The sequence below is a fragment of the Vitis riparia genome, chromosome 17 (genome assembly GCF_004353265.1).
Source record: "Vitis riparia cultivar Riparia Gloire de Montpellier isolate 1030 chromosome 17, EGFV_Vit.rip_1.0, whole genome shotgun sequence".
NCBI lineage: Eukaryota > Viridiplantae > Streptophyta > Magnoliopsida > Vitales > Vitaceae > Vitis > Vitis riparia.
The window spans coordinates 3449258-3465364 of NC_048447.1; the positions used below are offsets into that span (position 1 = coordinate 3449258).

Below are 16107 nucleotides of genomic sequence, written 5' to 3' on the forward strand. Positions count from 1 at the left end.
ATCCTACCGGTGATTGCTTGTAAGATAGTAATGGTAGTGCTGAAAATGACTAGCAATTAATTTTTTTTTTTTATATGAATTTTACAATATTTCTTTGATTTTATTAACAAATTTTGTAGATTTTTCTTTTCTTTTTTTATGCTTCATTTAAGTAAGCTTATGCCTCTCCTCATTTGAGCAAAATGCCTCAAGATCACCTTTAAACTTACAAAAAATTGTTTAGTACTTTTGTTTTTGAAGTTGACAAAATGAATCTTGTTTTAGCGAATACAGTAAGTTGCTGTCATGGTATAACTAATTAATAGTTTGCATTGGTGTCTAGGACAGAGTAGTCATCAGGATTTTAGCCTTTCTAGTTCGAAAAGGGTTGTAAGAGTCACTTTTGAGTCAATAATGATCAATTCTGAATTTGAAGCTTTAATCCATTCTTTGGGGGACTTCTCAAACCTCCATCTCGAGACTCTGTGTTGCTGTTGTCCTTATTTTTTGCCTTGATTCTAATTGCTTCTATAATTGTAATTTTAGCCCACAGCTAGCTAATGCTTCTTTATCCTTTCAACCTAAAAAGGTATATTCCTGCATCAGGTAGCTTGCTTGCCTAACTTGAGATGAAGGTTGGAGGTTGAAGTCCTTTTACCAGTATCTGCTGGTTAATCTCCTGTCTTCACATAAGATGTATAGATCAGTCATGGATTCTAGCTATATTGATCACTGTCTCACTATTATAATTAAATTTCATGGAGCCTTTGGAGTCTGCCTTGAGTAACAATGGTAGCTGTCTGCTTCTACATTTTACAAGGTCACATGTTCTTTGATACATGAACCCTTTGCTCTTCGTGATTTGACATTTGCCATCTACATGTGGAAGGGAGGACTTATTTTTCTTTAAAAGGCAGAAGTGTAAGGTTTATACTCTCCTCTTTTTGGATCTAAGTGGACTATGAAGTGAGGGAAGCAATTGTCATCCATAGACTTGAAAATAAAGATGGTTTTCAGTGATAGGTTAAATAATTACTTAGCAGGCAGGGGGGTGAGCATGATGTGACAACAGGGGCGGAAAGGCTTGTTAATCTGGGATTCCTTTGGTAGTTTCTTTCCTAAAGCCTTGTATTGCAACTATCACCTGGGGCACCTCTATAAGGAAATTGCGAGAGAAGTTATAACACAGAATCTGCCTGTCATGCAGTTTTAACTGGCATCTAAATGCTTATGAACAAATCCTTGTTGGTGCCAAAGAAGTGACCTCGAATGAGATTTCCAGTTACCTGCCAGACATTCCTCAGTTCAAAAGGCTCACCCTTGAGTCCTTAACCTGTGGGTATTTTCATCACACTGGAAAATCTCAATGACCCTCTAGTAGGAAACGTTCAGTTTTGAGGGAAGGATCTCCCATCCTTCTCTTCATCTTATATTAATATAAATACATCTTCTGTTTCTGATTTAAAAAAAAAAAAATTCAACTGGAAAAGATCTAGAGGTTGTTGAGTAGATGTTAGTTGAGTTACTACTGTTTCCACCTTTTCACAAATTGCACCAGTTTCGGTGATAATTGCCAGCAGTTTTTATTCTAGAAACTAATATTTTCTGAATGCTCCATTTGTCGCAGTTGACCTTGTTTCCTTAATATCCAAATGTAATACTACATTGGCTTCAAAGAATTGACAATTTTGCAATTAATGGCTTCTCTTCATTACTAGATAAAAGTTATGAACACAGATCTCATCTGATTCCTGCAAAAGACTAACTTAATCATAACCTAGCAATATATAGGGAGAGATATCCATTCTTCCTAGTTTTACCTTCCATCATAGAAGCTTAAAGTAAGGTGGTTTAATAATTTAATGGCTGAAATATGAGTTTTCTTAGAGGAAATAACTTTGTTGAAACTAAGAGAGCATGGTTACAACAGAATATCATAATGTGATAATTTTTAATACCTGTGACCCAGTGTGTTGACCATTTGAATGAAGTTCTTACATAGGAAATGCTAACAATCTTTGTTTAATATGACCCATTTATAATGTTAATTTGTTTATTTATTGTGACTTATATGACATTTGTAACTGCAGAGAAAAGAAGCCAAAGTCATCAACTTGAATTTCTGTTCAACTATTATCTTCAGATCCTTCAGAAACACCATAAGCAAACAAGACTATCAAAATTCTTGGAGTCCATCTCTTTGGGTTTGCAAATATACCCTTCCAGCCCAGAACTTTTTACTGCTTTAGTGGAGATTAGCCATCTATATACTGTCCCCACTAAACTAAGGTCAATATTGGATGACTTTTCTAACAAGTAAGATCTTTATCCTTGTCTCTCTGACATTGTTATATCATTGATTTATATTTCAGTAAACAACTACAAGAATTCTTGCTGTCTACATGCAGCTTCACACTACCCTTATTTCTCTGAGCGTGCTATAATTATTTTTTTTTTAATAAGTAAAGAGAAATATATTAAACAGAAAGAGGAGACACCAAACTAGTGCCCTCTAGGTATACAGGAAGTATACAAAAGTAGCCCACAGACTCTAAACCAAGGAAGCGGAAATAAACCCCTTAACTAGAGCCTAGCCACTCAAAAAAGCTAACAAAAGAACGAGGGCTCAAAACTATAAACACCCTAACCCAAGACCACAGATTACATACAAAATAATGTTTCAACCTTTGGAGTGACAGCACCTGAGCGTGCTATAATTATCTATTTATTTCAGAAAACAAGTATTAAAATGGGTTCTTCTTAAGTCTGCACACAGAATTGGGATTCGGCTTAACACACAGAAACAACTTGGGGGAGATTGATCTTTATCCTCATATCTTTGACTTTGTAATATCAAATATTAAAAATATTAGTACGGCTTAATACACACAAAGACCGTGGGTGGAGAGAGAGAGAGAGAAAGGATTAAAGGACAAAGAGGGAGAGGGAGAGAGATAGGCTTCACCTCCACCTCCTGTGCTAGCCTAAATCTTTCATGTTTTCTGTGGGTCTTGCCTGATCTCCAATTGGTAATTAGATTATAGGGAGGAGGAGGAGGGGGAGGGGGAGGGGGAGGGGCAGGGAGGGAGTGGGAGTGGAAGAGTTAGAGAGTGAGGGGGGAGGGAGGGTGAGAGAGAGAAAGTGGGGGTGGTGAGATGGGGAGGGATAGAGAGTGAGAGGTAGACTAATAGGGAGAGAGGGAGAGGATGAATGAGAGAGAGAGAGAGGGGATTAAAGAGAGAGAGAGTGAGGGCGAGCAAGGGACCTAGACCTCATCATCATCTTACGTCCACATAAGATTTGTTTTTTGTAGTTATATGTATTTAGGGAGTTATAGGTATTTAGGGAGGGCATGGGACCACGAGACCTCATGATCATCTTGCCTCCACATAGGATCTATTTTTAGTAGTTATGCATATTTTAATGGAGGGAGGGAGGGAAGGAGGGCATGGGACCACGGGACCTCATCATCATCTTGCCTCCTCATAAGATCTATTTTTGGTAGTGATATGTATTTTAATTCTTGCCTTTGCATAGGACCTTATCAAAAGCACTTTGTCAAGCTTGTCCATTTATTATGTCTTTTCAATATTCTTAGGAGGCTAGAATAAATAGCTTCTACCAAAACCCTAATATTAACAGGTGTCAATTGGGATGATTTTCTAAAATGTAGTATTCATGCTAAAATAACAAGAGCACAAGGCTAATATAATATACATGGGTAATTACATAATAAGGAAGCTAAAAAATAGGTAACTACCCTAAATCAGATTGCCATAAATCTGGAATATACAAGCTAACCAAATCTCCTAAATATACTTCTGACCAAATACAACTATACATGGTTTTCTTATCAGTTTTTCAAAACTCCCCCTCAAGTTGGTGAATGAATGTTTTCCATTCCTAGCTTACCAACTATTGTCTAAAATGCTGCAGTAGACAACCCCTTTGTTAGAATATTAGTAAGCTGTCCTCTAGTAGACACAAGTGGAGTGCAAATTAGTCTACTATCCAATTTTTCTTTTATGAAGTGTCTATCATTCTCAATGTGTTTGGTGCGATCATGTTATACAGGGTTATCTGCTATATTGATAGCAAACTTGTTATCACAATAAAGCCTTATAAGTGTCTCTCATGTGATCTTCAAGTCTTCTAGGATTATCTTTAACCACAATAATTCACAAATTCCAAGTGCCATGGACCTAAACTCAGCTTTTGCACTTGATCTATCTACAACATTTTGTTTTTTACTTCTCTGTCATTAGATTACCACCCAAGTACGTGCAATAGCCTGATGTTGATCTCCTGTCCACCATAGATCCGACATAATTTGCGTTGATATAATTTTCAAGGGTCAACTTTTTTCCCTTAAATAAAATTCTGCCTCTTAGAGTTCCTTTTAAGTACTATGGAATCTGATACACGACCAAGAGATGAATTTCCTTAGGATTATGCATAAATTGGCTTACCACACTAACCGTATAAGCCATGTCAGGTCTAGTGCGGGACAAGTAAATGAGCCTTCGGACAAGCCTCTAATAAGTACCTTTGTTTGCCGTCGTATCTTCCAATGCCTCTCCGATTCTATGATTCTACTCTATCAGTGTCTCAATTGGCTTGCATCCCAGTTTGCCTGACTCCTTTAACAAGTCCAACACATTTTTGTTGAGAGATAAAAATTCCATGCTGAGAATGAGCAGCTTCAATGCCAAGAAAATACTTCAATCTAGCAAGATCCTTAATTTAAAATTCTTTCACGAGGCACTTCTTCAAAGCTTCAATCCCTTCTATATTGTTTCCAATCACGATTATGTCATCCACATACACGGGCAATGTTGTCACTTTCCCTAAACCCGAGTGTTTGACAAATAAGGTATGGTTGGCTTTGCTTGTACCCCATAGAGAGCATAACCTTGGTAAGCCTCCCAAACTAGGCATGTGGTGACTATTTCAAACCATATAGAGCCTTCTTAAGCTTGCACACTTTTTTATTTCCCAATTGTGAGCTGAAACTAGGAGGAATTTCCATATATATCTCTTCTTCAAGATCACCATGCAAGAAAGCATTTTTAACATCATATTATTGTAAACTCCAATCAAGATTAGCAGCCAATGACAACAACACCCTAATTGTATTCATTTTCGCGACAGGAGCAAATGTCTCAAGGTAGTCAAATCCCATAAGTCTAAGTATAGCCCTTTGCTACTAATGCTTCCTTATACCTTTTGAGTATTCCATTTGCCTTGCATTTGACTATGAAGAGCCATCTACAACCCACTGGAGCCTTCCCTCTTGGCAATTCCACAAAATCCCATGTTGCATTCTTCTCAAGAGCATCCATTTGAACGCTCATAGCTTCCCTCCATTTCCCCATGACCAAGTGCTTCAGATAATGTTTTGGGTATAGACACAGTGTTTAGGCGAGTGAGGAAGGATTTATGGGTGGTAGACAATTTATTGTAGGACATAAATAGGTATATGTGGTGATGAGTGCATGTCCTAGTTCCTTTTCGGAGAGTTATGGGTAAATCATGGTCATTTGTGTCAGATATGACTTTCTGTGGTAATTTAGGGTTAGAAACAAGGGGAGAAGTGGTTATTTCATTACTAGAAACTGGTTCAAACTCTTAAACATGAATAGGTTGAATGATACGAGCTTTCCTTCTTGAGCAAATCTGCAATGGACGAGTAGAACTTTGAACTTGTTTTTCCTTTGCATTTACTCTTACATTAGGAGGTGTACACAGTTCAGACTCATTTAGAACAAGGGTAAGAGGTTTAGAAACAGGTTTGATGACCAAAATGGGCTTAGAAGGGAGGACTGGTACTTGACTCAGGGGCAAATTTGTCACGGTACTTGACTCACAAACAGATGAAGAATGATGTTTAGATGACATAGGGAGATCAAGTAAGAATGGTCCCTATCCTTATCTTCCACAAATGATTATTCCCCTTGAAGATATGGATTAGTGAAATAGTCATCTTTTTTGGTCAAAGTGACATTTGCAGAGATAAAATTTTCTTATGGAAGGATGATAAAACTTGTACCCTTTTTGAATAGAAGAATACCCCATAAAAACACATTGAAGTGATCTTGGGTCTAATTTACCCTTGTTTTGAGAATGAATGTGGACAAAGGCAAACACAACCAAAGATTTTGGGGACAAATGTTTGAAGCGTTGAAATTTGGAAAGAATGTAGACAAAACTTGCATGGGACTTTTAAAGTCAAGCACTCGAGAAAGCAAACTACTTATAATATGTACAACAGTTAAAACAACCTCTCCCTAGTAATTTTTGGGAACATTTTTTTTGAAAAAGAAAAGTTCTCGTGGTTCTTAAAAGATAGCCATTTTCCCTCTTTGTAACTACATTTTGTTGGGGTGTGTTGACACGAGATGATTCATGGATTATGCCTTCTTTTTAGAAGAATGGAGACAAAAATTGATTAAAGTAATCTCGTGCATTATTTGACCAAACCTTTTGATTTTAACCCCAAACTGATTTTTAACCATATTGAAAAAGATGGGAAAGACTGAACTCACATTTGATTTGTTTTGTAAAAGATAAATCCATGTCACACGAGTACAATCATCAATAAAGAAAACAAATGACAAGCCCCAGAAATATTTGGAATTGTTGAAGGACCCTAAATGTCATTATGAATTAGAGAGAAAGGGATAGTGGTTTTTTATTGCTTATTTGAAAAGAAGCACGTTTGTGCTTTGCTAATTCATAAACAATACAATGAAAATGTTCTATTCTTATTTCCTTGAACAATAAAGGAAACATGAGTTTAAAAACACTAAACGAAGGATGACCAGGTTGATAGTGATAAAGCCAGATCTTGTCTTTATTTGACATGGAAGACTTAAAAAGTAATGACAAAGATAAACTATTCTCGTTTCTAGCACTTCTCTCTAGTATGCTGAGGCTTTTTGTAGTATGTGCACCCTAGAGAGTTCGTCTTAATGGCTCTGGATAAGTTTGATTGACCATTTTCTCCGCTACGTTGTTGATTAGGTGCCATCTTTTTTAGGTTTGCTTTCTTTGTCACCAAAGCCGAGCTCTCAGTCCTTGGAGTTTCAATCATTACTCCACGTTTGCCTTCTACCCTTATTATAGCAATAATCTTGTTTAATGAAGGTCTCCTTTTCCCAATATCTACACGCAAACAGGATCAAATTCCATATTTGGCCCAACAAGAAAATCATAGATTCTATCCTTTTCAATAGATTTCTTCAAGAGAGACGCATCATCAGTGCCCTTCATTTATTTGTTTTGATAGAGATCCATCTCCTACCATAGTCCCTTAAAATAATTTGAGTACTCTGTGATAGAACAAGTACCTTGTTTTGCATTTGACATCTTCGTTTTGTCTCATAAATTTACTCAACATCATTGACCTTTGAATGTCTTAAGAATAGAATCCTAGACTTCCTTGGTCGTGTCAAGAAACACACAAGTGTTGGTGATCTTGGATGCCATGTTGTTCCATAACCAGGACATCACCATTAAATCTTCTTCATCCCATGCTTCGAATTTAGGATCTTTTCGACTTGGTCCTGTACCATTTAGATGAGTCAGCTTGCCTCTTCCTTTCAAGAACGTATGGACTAGTTGAGACCACTTTAGATAATTCTTACCATTCAATCAATAGGCAACCTAGATGTTTGGTAGATCTCTCATAGAATGGTTGGATGTTTGTTCTGTTACGTTTGTCTCAAAGACATTGGTGACTTCAGTCGTTTCTAACATATTTTCTATGAAAGGAATGAAACTGAGGGAAAATAAGTGGAATTGAATAACACAGATTGATTTCTAGGGCAACAAAGGCCAATCGAATAACAAAAAAAGGTTCAAGTAGAAAAACGATGACATAAAAGGCTTGAAATTGCAAAACAGTCAATACCAACAATCAAAAAAATCCTAGAGAGCCTAAAGCTTTGATACCATGTCAATTGGGAGGATTTTCTGAAATGTATTATTATTATTGAAATAATAAGAGTATAGGGCTAAAAAAATGGGTAACCAAATCAGGGATATACATGGCTAATTACGTAGTAAGGAAGCTTAAAAAAAAAAAAAGGTAATTACCCTAAATGAGATTCCTATAAATCAGGGATATACAAGGTAACCAAATCTCCTAAATATACTTCTAGCCAAATACAACTCTACATGGTTTCCTTATCACTTTTTCAACAACCGACAATGTTGAAAGAGATAATCGATCAATTCTTTGCTTCTCATGCATAAGATGCACTAATTAGGACTAAGCAATTTGTTCTTAATTGTAGCATGTCATTGGTGTTTGCCTTCTTATGTGCTGCTAACCAAACAAAGGCTTTGATGTTAGATGAGGCTTTTGAATTGCATAAAAATTTAGTTGGAAAGAAAGAAACTGGATTTGATAAATTAGACAAGGCCAAAAAGGAATGATTTTATTGAGTATAAACTTGTAGAGGATAAAGACCATGCTCTTGTATCTACGATAGATGGAGACAATTGCACAAGAGTGAGTGAGGGCACGAGTGTTTCAAGGTTCTCAATTTCCAAATCAATGAGGTTATGATGGAAGTTAAGGTTCTAAGATAGATAAGAAGAGTTACTAAAGACAACTGATACAATGAGATTTTTTATTGTGATAACTCTGTAAAGACTTTTAAATTGTGAACACAATGATGATTTTCCCACCACAAATCTTCCTAGTGACTAATTCTTGCCCTATCACCCACCACAAAGCGAGTGTGTGGAGAAAATTCTAGAATACTTATGTAATGGCCTTCCAAGGGCATTTATGTGACCATTTGACTAGAATGTAAGCGTCTCATCCATTAGGATTTCTCCCATAAATACTCGAAATAACTTGATACCACATAGTACAACTTTCCCTAGGGAACCTCCAAAGCCACTTTCTTAAGAGAGCATAATTCCTCAAAGAAGTCTTCTGAAGCCCTAAACCTCCGAACTCCTTTAGCTTACACACTATGCCCCCCTAATAATAAGATGATTTTTTTTTTTTTACCCTCCTCAACCCTGACCAAGGAAAATCCCTTTACAATTTCTCATTCTTTAAAGTTGTTGTTGTCGGAATCTTGGAAAGGGATAAGAAAAAGCTAGAGATGTAAGATAAGCATGATTGAATTATAGTTATTCTACCCTTTAAAGACAAAAAGACTTTTTTTCCACCCACCTAGTTTCCTCAAGATTCTTTCAACTACTAGATTCTAAAATTTGTTTGGCTTCGTATTCCCTCCTAATGGAAGACCTAGATAAAATAAAGGCCATCCTAAAACTTTACAATCATGCATCAAGGCCAACTCGAAGACTAAATTCTGACCTATATTGATACCATAGCAAATACTCTTATCTAAATTGATCTTAATCCTTGATATTAGCTTAAAAAACAATAGGATTAGTTTGAGGTTTTGCAAATTTTTCGGAGAGGTTCTACAGAAAAAAATAGTGTCATCTGTAAATTGTAAAAGAGACATTCTTGTTGTATTCCTGCCCATCATGAAGCCCTTTGATAAACCACTTTCATCCGCTTTGATCATCGCCTCACTTAAGACATTAGTTGCAATGGTGAAAAGGAATAGGGAAAGACGATCACTTTATCCTAAACCTCTTCTTGCCTTAACCTAACCTTTGACATTTCCATTTACTAGGATTGCAAAAATTATTGAAGACAAGCAACCCCTCATCCAAGATCTCCATATTGTGCTCAACACTCTCTCTAGTACATGATCTAAAAAACCTTAGTCCACATGATCATGTCAAAATCTATTTTGAAGACTACTCTTTCGTTCCTTGAGCACCTTTCTCATCCACCATTTCATTGGCAATCAAAACATCATCTCAAATTTGTCTCCCCTTAACCAAGGTTCCTTGGGAGATGTAGATGGTTTCATGGAGATCTTTGCATATGTACCTTGATGAAACCTTAGTTATAATCTTATATAGAATGGTAGCCAAATTGATAGGTTTGAAATATGAGATTTTTTTGGTTTGGCACTTGTTGGCACTAGAGTGATGGATGTGACATTGGTACTTTGATTTATTATTCCATTAGTGGAACCCTAAGAATACCCCATAAGAACCTCTTTAATCACATCCCAACACTCTTGATACACAAGAATGGTTAAACAATCAAGCTTGAGGGCCTTTTCCTTGTTCAACTGAAAACGACAAAACGCATGCCTTTTTTTTTGAAAAAGGATGGTTCAACCATACATCACTCTTTCCAGGTATGAGAGACCAATTCAATCCTTCTATCCTTCAAGAATTGCCTGGGGTTTGGAGTATAACTCATAAAAAAAGTGCACTATCTCCTTTGAAATATTTTCAATGTTGCCTAAATAGTAAGGATTTTATGAACTTCCTATTTTACCTACCATTGACCACCCCATGGACGTATTGAGAATTGTAATATCATTCTTTTATCTGTTTGACCCTAGTTTTTCTCTCTCTAATGAACCTCTTTCTTTACAAGTAACTCCTCTAGTTACCCTTAAAGCTCTCATTGTTGAAAATTTAGAAGTTAGATTCCCTTTTTGCTCATTAATGTCAATGATGACAATGTCTAAAAGAATATTCTTTTTTCCTTTAAATTTCCAAAGGGCACCTTAGTCCATTCTTTTAATTTAGAACTACATTTCACTTCTTCATGAATTTCTGACCTTTCCAACCGCCAACCTGACACCCAGGCCACCAAGAGCTGAGTCTCTCCTTGAAATCTAGGTGAAATGACCACATGCCCTCAAACTTGAATGAAGCTAGACCTCACTTAAATGGATTGGTATTTAGGATGATTGGGCAACGATCAAAGGTTAGTTTAAAAAGCACTTTTTGGAGGGATTTTCATTTAAATGATTTGAATTTTGACATTGAAAATGATTGTAATCGATGAATATAAACTTTTATTTAATATATTAGTCTTGAAAATATAACAAGTTAAAACTTTAGAGATGATCATATAAAGACATATATGTCAACAATACATATAAACATATATGCTTAGTACAATTTGAACTAAAAATTATTAAAAATTTAATTGGTATATTTTTGTGAATTTTGTGATCAACCTATACATTAAACTCAAATTTTGTTAAATTGAACTTTTCAAAGCTCTAGTATTCAATGCTTTATATGGTATGATATAGCTAAAAATCTTTAAATCCTATTATCTTTTATAAAATTGGTTGTTCTTCTGTGCTTTCAATATGTGTACATGTATACATTTTTTTCTATTTAATTTTTCACTATATAGAAAAACTTCCCCTTGAGGCCTGATTTAAGTGGTAAAGGGATGGGAAGGGTTTGTGGGAGGCTTCAGGTTTAAGTCTTAATGGGGACAAAAATTTACTTATTAAAAAAAAAACCCATATCAAAAAGTTACAACATATAATATGGTACGATACAAGATACAAAACCAAAAAGAAAAAAAAAAAAAGAAAGAAACAAAAAGAAAAGAAAAGACAAACATTAGATGATACATTTTACAACTTAACAATTATGATTGGGGCTTGGTGTTCTTAAGAAAGTAGGGTTAGTTTTAGAGTAGGGTTGTGGAAGGTTATAAGGAGAGCTTGGGATGGTATCAATTGTAGAACCTCATTTTTTTGTGGGAAATGGTTGGAGGGTGATGTTCTAGAAAGATGGTGTGGTGATTCTTCTTTGAGCTTGTCTTTTCCCTCATTGGACACCATAAATTTAACTAAGAATGCATGAGTGATGGATGTCTTGGAATAGGTAAGGGAGATCATTGGAATCCTTGCTTTTCAAGGACTCTAATTGATTGGGAGATGGAAAGGGTTGAGTCATATCTCTTAAGGCTTCAAGGAAAGTTGGTGAAAAGGGATGTGAAGGGTAAGATGGAGTGGGTGGATGAAGGGTAAACTTTCAGTTAAATGTTTCTAAGAATTTTTGGTGCAGGAAAAATCAGTCATTACCAGTGATAGTTGTTTGGAATTGGTGGGCCTCAACAAAAGTGGAATATTTTGCTTGGAAAGCATCTTGGGGAAAACCTCTTTACTTTAGATTAGCTGCAAGGAGAGGGTAATCTTTGGTGAACAAATGCTTTCTTAGCAAAGAACAAGAAGAATCTATTGACCACATTTTCCTATATTACGCTAAAGTAAGGGTTTCATGTTAGTTGGTTTTCTCTTTATTCATTGGTAAGAGAAACTCTTAGGTTAGTACGGTATGGTGAAAGAACAAAAAGGATTTGGAGAGCTGTCTCTTTTTGTGTGTTTTGGACATTATATGGAAGGAGAGAAATCAAAGGTCGTTTGAAAGTATTGAGAAGTCGGATCAAGTGGTAAAATCCTTGCTTCTTTGTAATGTTTTATCTTGGGCTTGGAGGTGCATAGATGGGACCATGTCCATGGTAGATTTTTAGATTGGTTGGGGACTAGGTAAATGGGGGATTTTGTTTTTTGTTGGCCCCTTTTTTCCCTTTTTTTAATCTTTGCCTCTTGGCATCCTCTATATATGTTCTGTGGACTTCGCCATGCCTTTCTTTTCTAGGTGCTACTAATATAAGATTTTTAGATTGGTTGGGGACTGGGTAAATGGGGGATTTTGTTTTTTGTTGGCACCCTTTTTTCCCTTTTTTTAATCTTTGCCTCTTGGCATCCTCTATATATGTTCTGTGGACTTCGCCATGCCTTTCTTTTCTAGGTGCTACTAATATACTCTTTTACTTGCCTACAAAAAAAAAAGCCTGTGTTTGATAGTGAATTAATTCAGAATTTTGTTACCTTTTTCTCTGTGAAAGAGTCCACCATCACTATTTAGTCACTAATAGATGATGAATAAATGCATTTAATTTATAGTGCAAGTTGTTTTTCATCTGTTTGCATAACTTGCTGCTACCTCTATTTGGTTTCCAGATTTGGTTTGTCTTGAAGATCTAATATTTTGATGCATCTCAGTTTTTTGTTTACAGCTAGATATCATTTAATGTGATGCTGCTTCCAATATTTTATTCACTTATGCCATGGATGCTGATAAGTTTCTATTTTTTGCCATATCCTCAGAAAACCATCTGTGATGGTTTGGCTCTTTGCAGTGTCATATGAATTGATCAGAGGTGGCTCCCAGCATAGAATTCATGGATTGTTTGAAAGAGCATTGTCAAATGATAGGTTGCGCCACTCAGTACTACTCTGGCGTTGCTACATTGCATACGAGATTGATATAGCAAGCAATCCTTCTGCAGCTCGACGAGTTTTTTTCCGTGCTATCCATGCCTGTCCATGGTAAGAGTTGTTCTCTAGTTGAGGTTGTGCTTTATAAATGCACTTATAAAGCTGTATTTTATCTAATTATTTGCTTGTAAATGCCTTTTGTTTATAGATTTTGCATTTAGAGTCCATTTGAGAGTGATTCTTGGAGGGTTAAAAGTGCTTGCTAATCCTTGGAAGAGCTTTTCTTACAAAAGTTAGGCATTTAATAAAGTTACAAGAATCACGTCTAAAAATATAGAGAATCACTTGGAAGTAATTTTTGGATTAGCACTTGGTAGGTAATTTTTTCCCCCCTCAAATTAATTTTTTGTTATATATCCTACCAGCAAAAACATTTTCAAAATATTTCTTTGTTTATAAACGATGCTCCATAAAAGTGTTTCTGATGGAAGTGTTACTTGGAAAAGGTGCTATAGGTTAAAAACGTTTTCATGGAAATCACTTCAAAACATGTCATGCTTTGTAGGATTGTAGTTCATGGAAAAATTATAAATATCCTTGCACCAGTAGTATCTCTTTGTAGGCCTTCCTTCTCGCAATGTTATCATTCTAAATTATCTTTCTAGTCACTTGAGACCTGGCTTGGATGGCAAAGGGGTTCAGGTGGCGATGAGGAGGTTCTAGCCTCAATTCCATGTTGTTCCCAAAAGTAAAGTTTACCCATCAAATAATTTATCGCTCTTAGCATTTGCATATGAATTCTCTACTAGATAACACAAAGAATAGGAATGTTGCCCAATGTTTCCCTTTTAACAGCAGCATTGAAGGTGTTTGCCAACTGCAACTCTTCATAGATCAAGCAGATTTGAGAAAGGGTTGTAGCTGCTGTTTGTGGCCCAAATATGCCACTCTCATATGCCACCTCTGATCCCAAAAAGTGAACCTCTTTGTAGGTAGACTCCTGGCCATGTTTGGAACCTTGGAATGGGGAATGGGAAGGGGAATGGGAATGGGAATGGGAATGGGAATGAGAAATCGATTCCTTTGTTAAGGAGTATGATATGCATATTGAATCCAAATCTTGCAAGCTTAAGCTTTTAGGAAAATTGGTCGTTCAACATGATATCAGAGCGTGGTTTGACGGAAGGTCTAATGCTCGAGCTGTCTCTCTACAATTTGCATTTCCCCATTTGTCTTGTTGGATATGAATCCAAATTTATAGTTATTTGCTTATGTATCTTTCCCCTTTGTTTCTTTGGTATCTTTTCCCCTAATTTGTAATTCTATGGTATCTTTTCTCGTATGGGAATGAGACTGCATGTGAGGGAGGGTGTTAAGGAGTATGATATGCATTTGAATCCAAATCCAACATCCTTTCCTATTTATTAATGTTTTTGAATTGTTTTTTAGAATCAGAATGAAAATAAAAAAAATTCATTATTTTGGAATCCAAATCCCCATTCTCATTAAGATTTTGATTCCAGGTCCAAAGCTCGGACTTGGTGGCACTTTTTAGTATTGGTACCAAAGAAAAGGCATTTTGGGTATTATAGAAAAACACAAATATAGGAATGTTAAAGAGTTGGGTATGTTTGTGAAGTAATTATGAGTAATGTAAATGAAATTCGCAGGTCCAAGAAGCTATGGCTTGATGGATTTCTGAAGCTGAAGAGCGTTTTAAGTGCAAAAGAGATGTCAGATCTGCAGGAAGTAATGAGGGATAAGGAATTGAATGTGAGGACGGACATCTATGAGATTCTTCTGCAAGATGATGTGGGACCCTGACAGGCGACAACAACTTCCCCATATTACTGAGGGTGTTAGAAAATCTGTGTTAGTCGAAATGGGTGAGGTGTTAAACGTATATGTGAAACCATCACTCACCAGAGGAAACATGTATATTATGTCCTTCCGTTTCTATATTTTTGTAACCAAATGATTACAAGCTCCAGTTTGAGATTTTTGATTTTAGGCCCTTTAAAATTCACTTTCGGAATATATGAATATATATTATATATAGTTTATTTTTGAATGATAAGAGTGAAAATGAAATTATTAATATCTTATTTTTAAATAATATAATGATTTATTTAATTAAAGGGTGATTTTTATGTCCAAATGAAAAAAATTGTTTAAAATTTCAAAGATTGTTCATTAAATTTTATTAATTAATCCCAGCTTAGGAAAAAGATGTTTTGGTTGAATTCCCATTTCTTGATTTGATGGCATGCTTTTCTTGATATTCTTCCCACAAATTAGATTAACTTATAATATACATGAAATTGGTGTATAGGTGGATATAGGAGTAAAAAGAATTTATATCCTAGTTTAATTTGATTAAGACAATATGTGCAATCAAATTTATATGGATTTTAAATCACAACAAGAGAGATTGAATGAACAATCCCAAGAATGAGGGTAACACAATAACATACAAACAATCACTAAAAGCAAGTGTACAATACACTAGGCATGGAAAGCTAAAAACAATGTTACGTGTATAATAAAGGGTTAGGTGTGCATATCATGGCTGACAACTACATGGTACATTATTTCACCAAATGCGGGACTTTAGGCCATAAACACTGTTACATTTAGATTGCCATGGAGGTACTCCAAATTTTGGCAATACTCTGAAAAACATCTGCTATGTAAAAAAAACATAGATGCATGATGGAAAATACAAAATTAAATTATTTGAATGGCTAGAAATATGTGTAATATGTGTAATACAAATAGCATGGATTTTAAATTACAAAACAATTACATCTCAGTAATATGTATAAAATAAATAAACATCAATATAGTATGTTCTTAAACATGTAAATGAAAACCCACCGAAAAAAAAGGAACTAAAAAAGTATTAACTTTCCCAAACAAATCTAAGAAAATAAGTTCCCAATACAAATTTTCCTCTACCCCTCATTTAAAATCTTAA

General features: G+C 35.5%; 1 protein-coding gene and 1 long non-coding RNA gene across 2 annotated transcripts in view; both read left to right on the top strand.

The window, feature by feature from the left end:
* LOC117904473 (nuclear exosome regulator NRDE2) overlaps positions 1-15201 on the top strand; it is a 62843-nt gene extending 47642 nt beyond the window's left edge. Inside the window, exons 8-10 of the mRNA XM_034817084.1 lie at positions 2070-2295; positions 13020-13241; positions 14801-15201. Of these exons, the coding sequence (XP_034672975.1) occupies positions 2070-2295; positions 13020-13241; positions 14801-14954 (602 nt within the window). The 3' untranslated portion in view covers positions 14955-15201. The remainder of the gene's footprint in view (positions 1-2069; positions 2296-13019; positions 13242-14800) is intronic.
* On the top strand, positions 12395-12690 carry LOC117904474. The gene is made up of 2 exons (XR_004649593.1): positions 12395-12507; positions 12661-12690. It is a non-coding gene; the product is annotated as an uncharacterized LOC117904474 (long non-coding RNA).
* Positions 15202-16107: the final 906 nt, after the last annotated feature.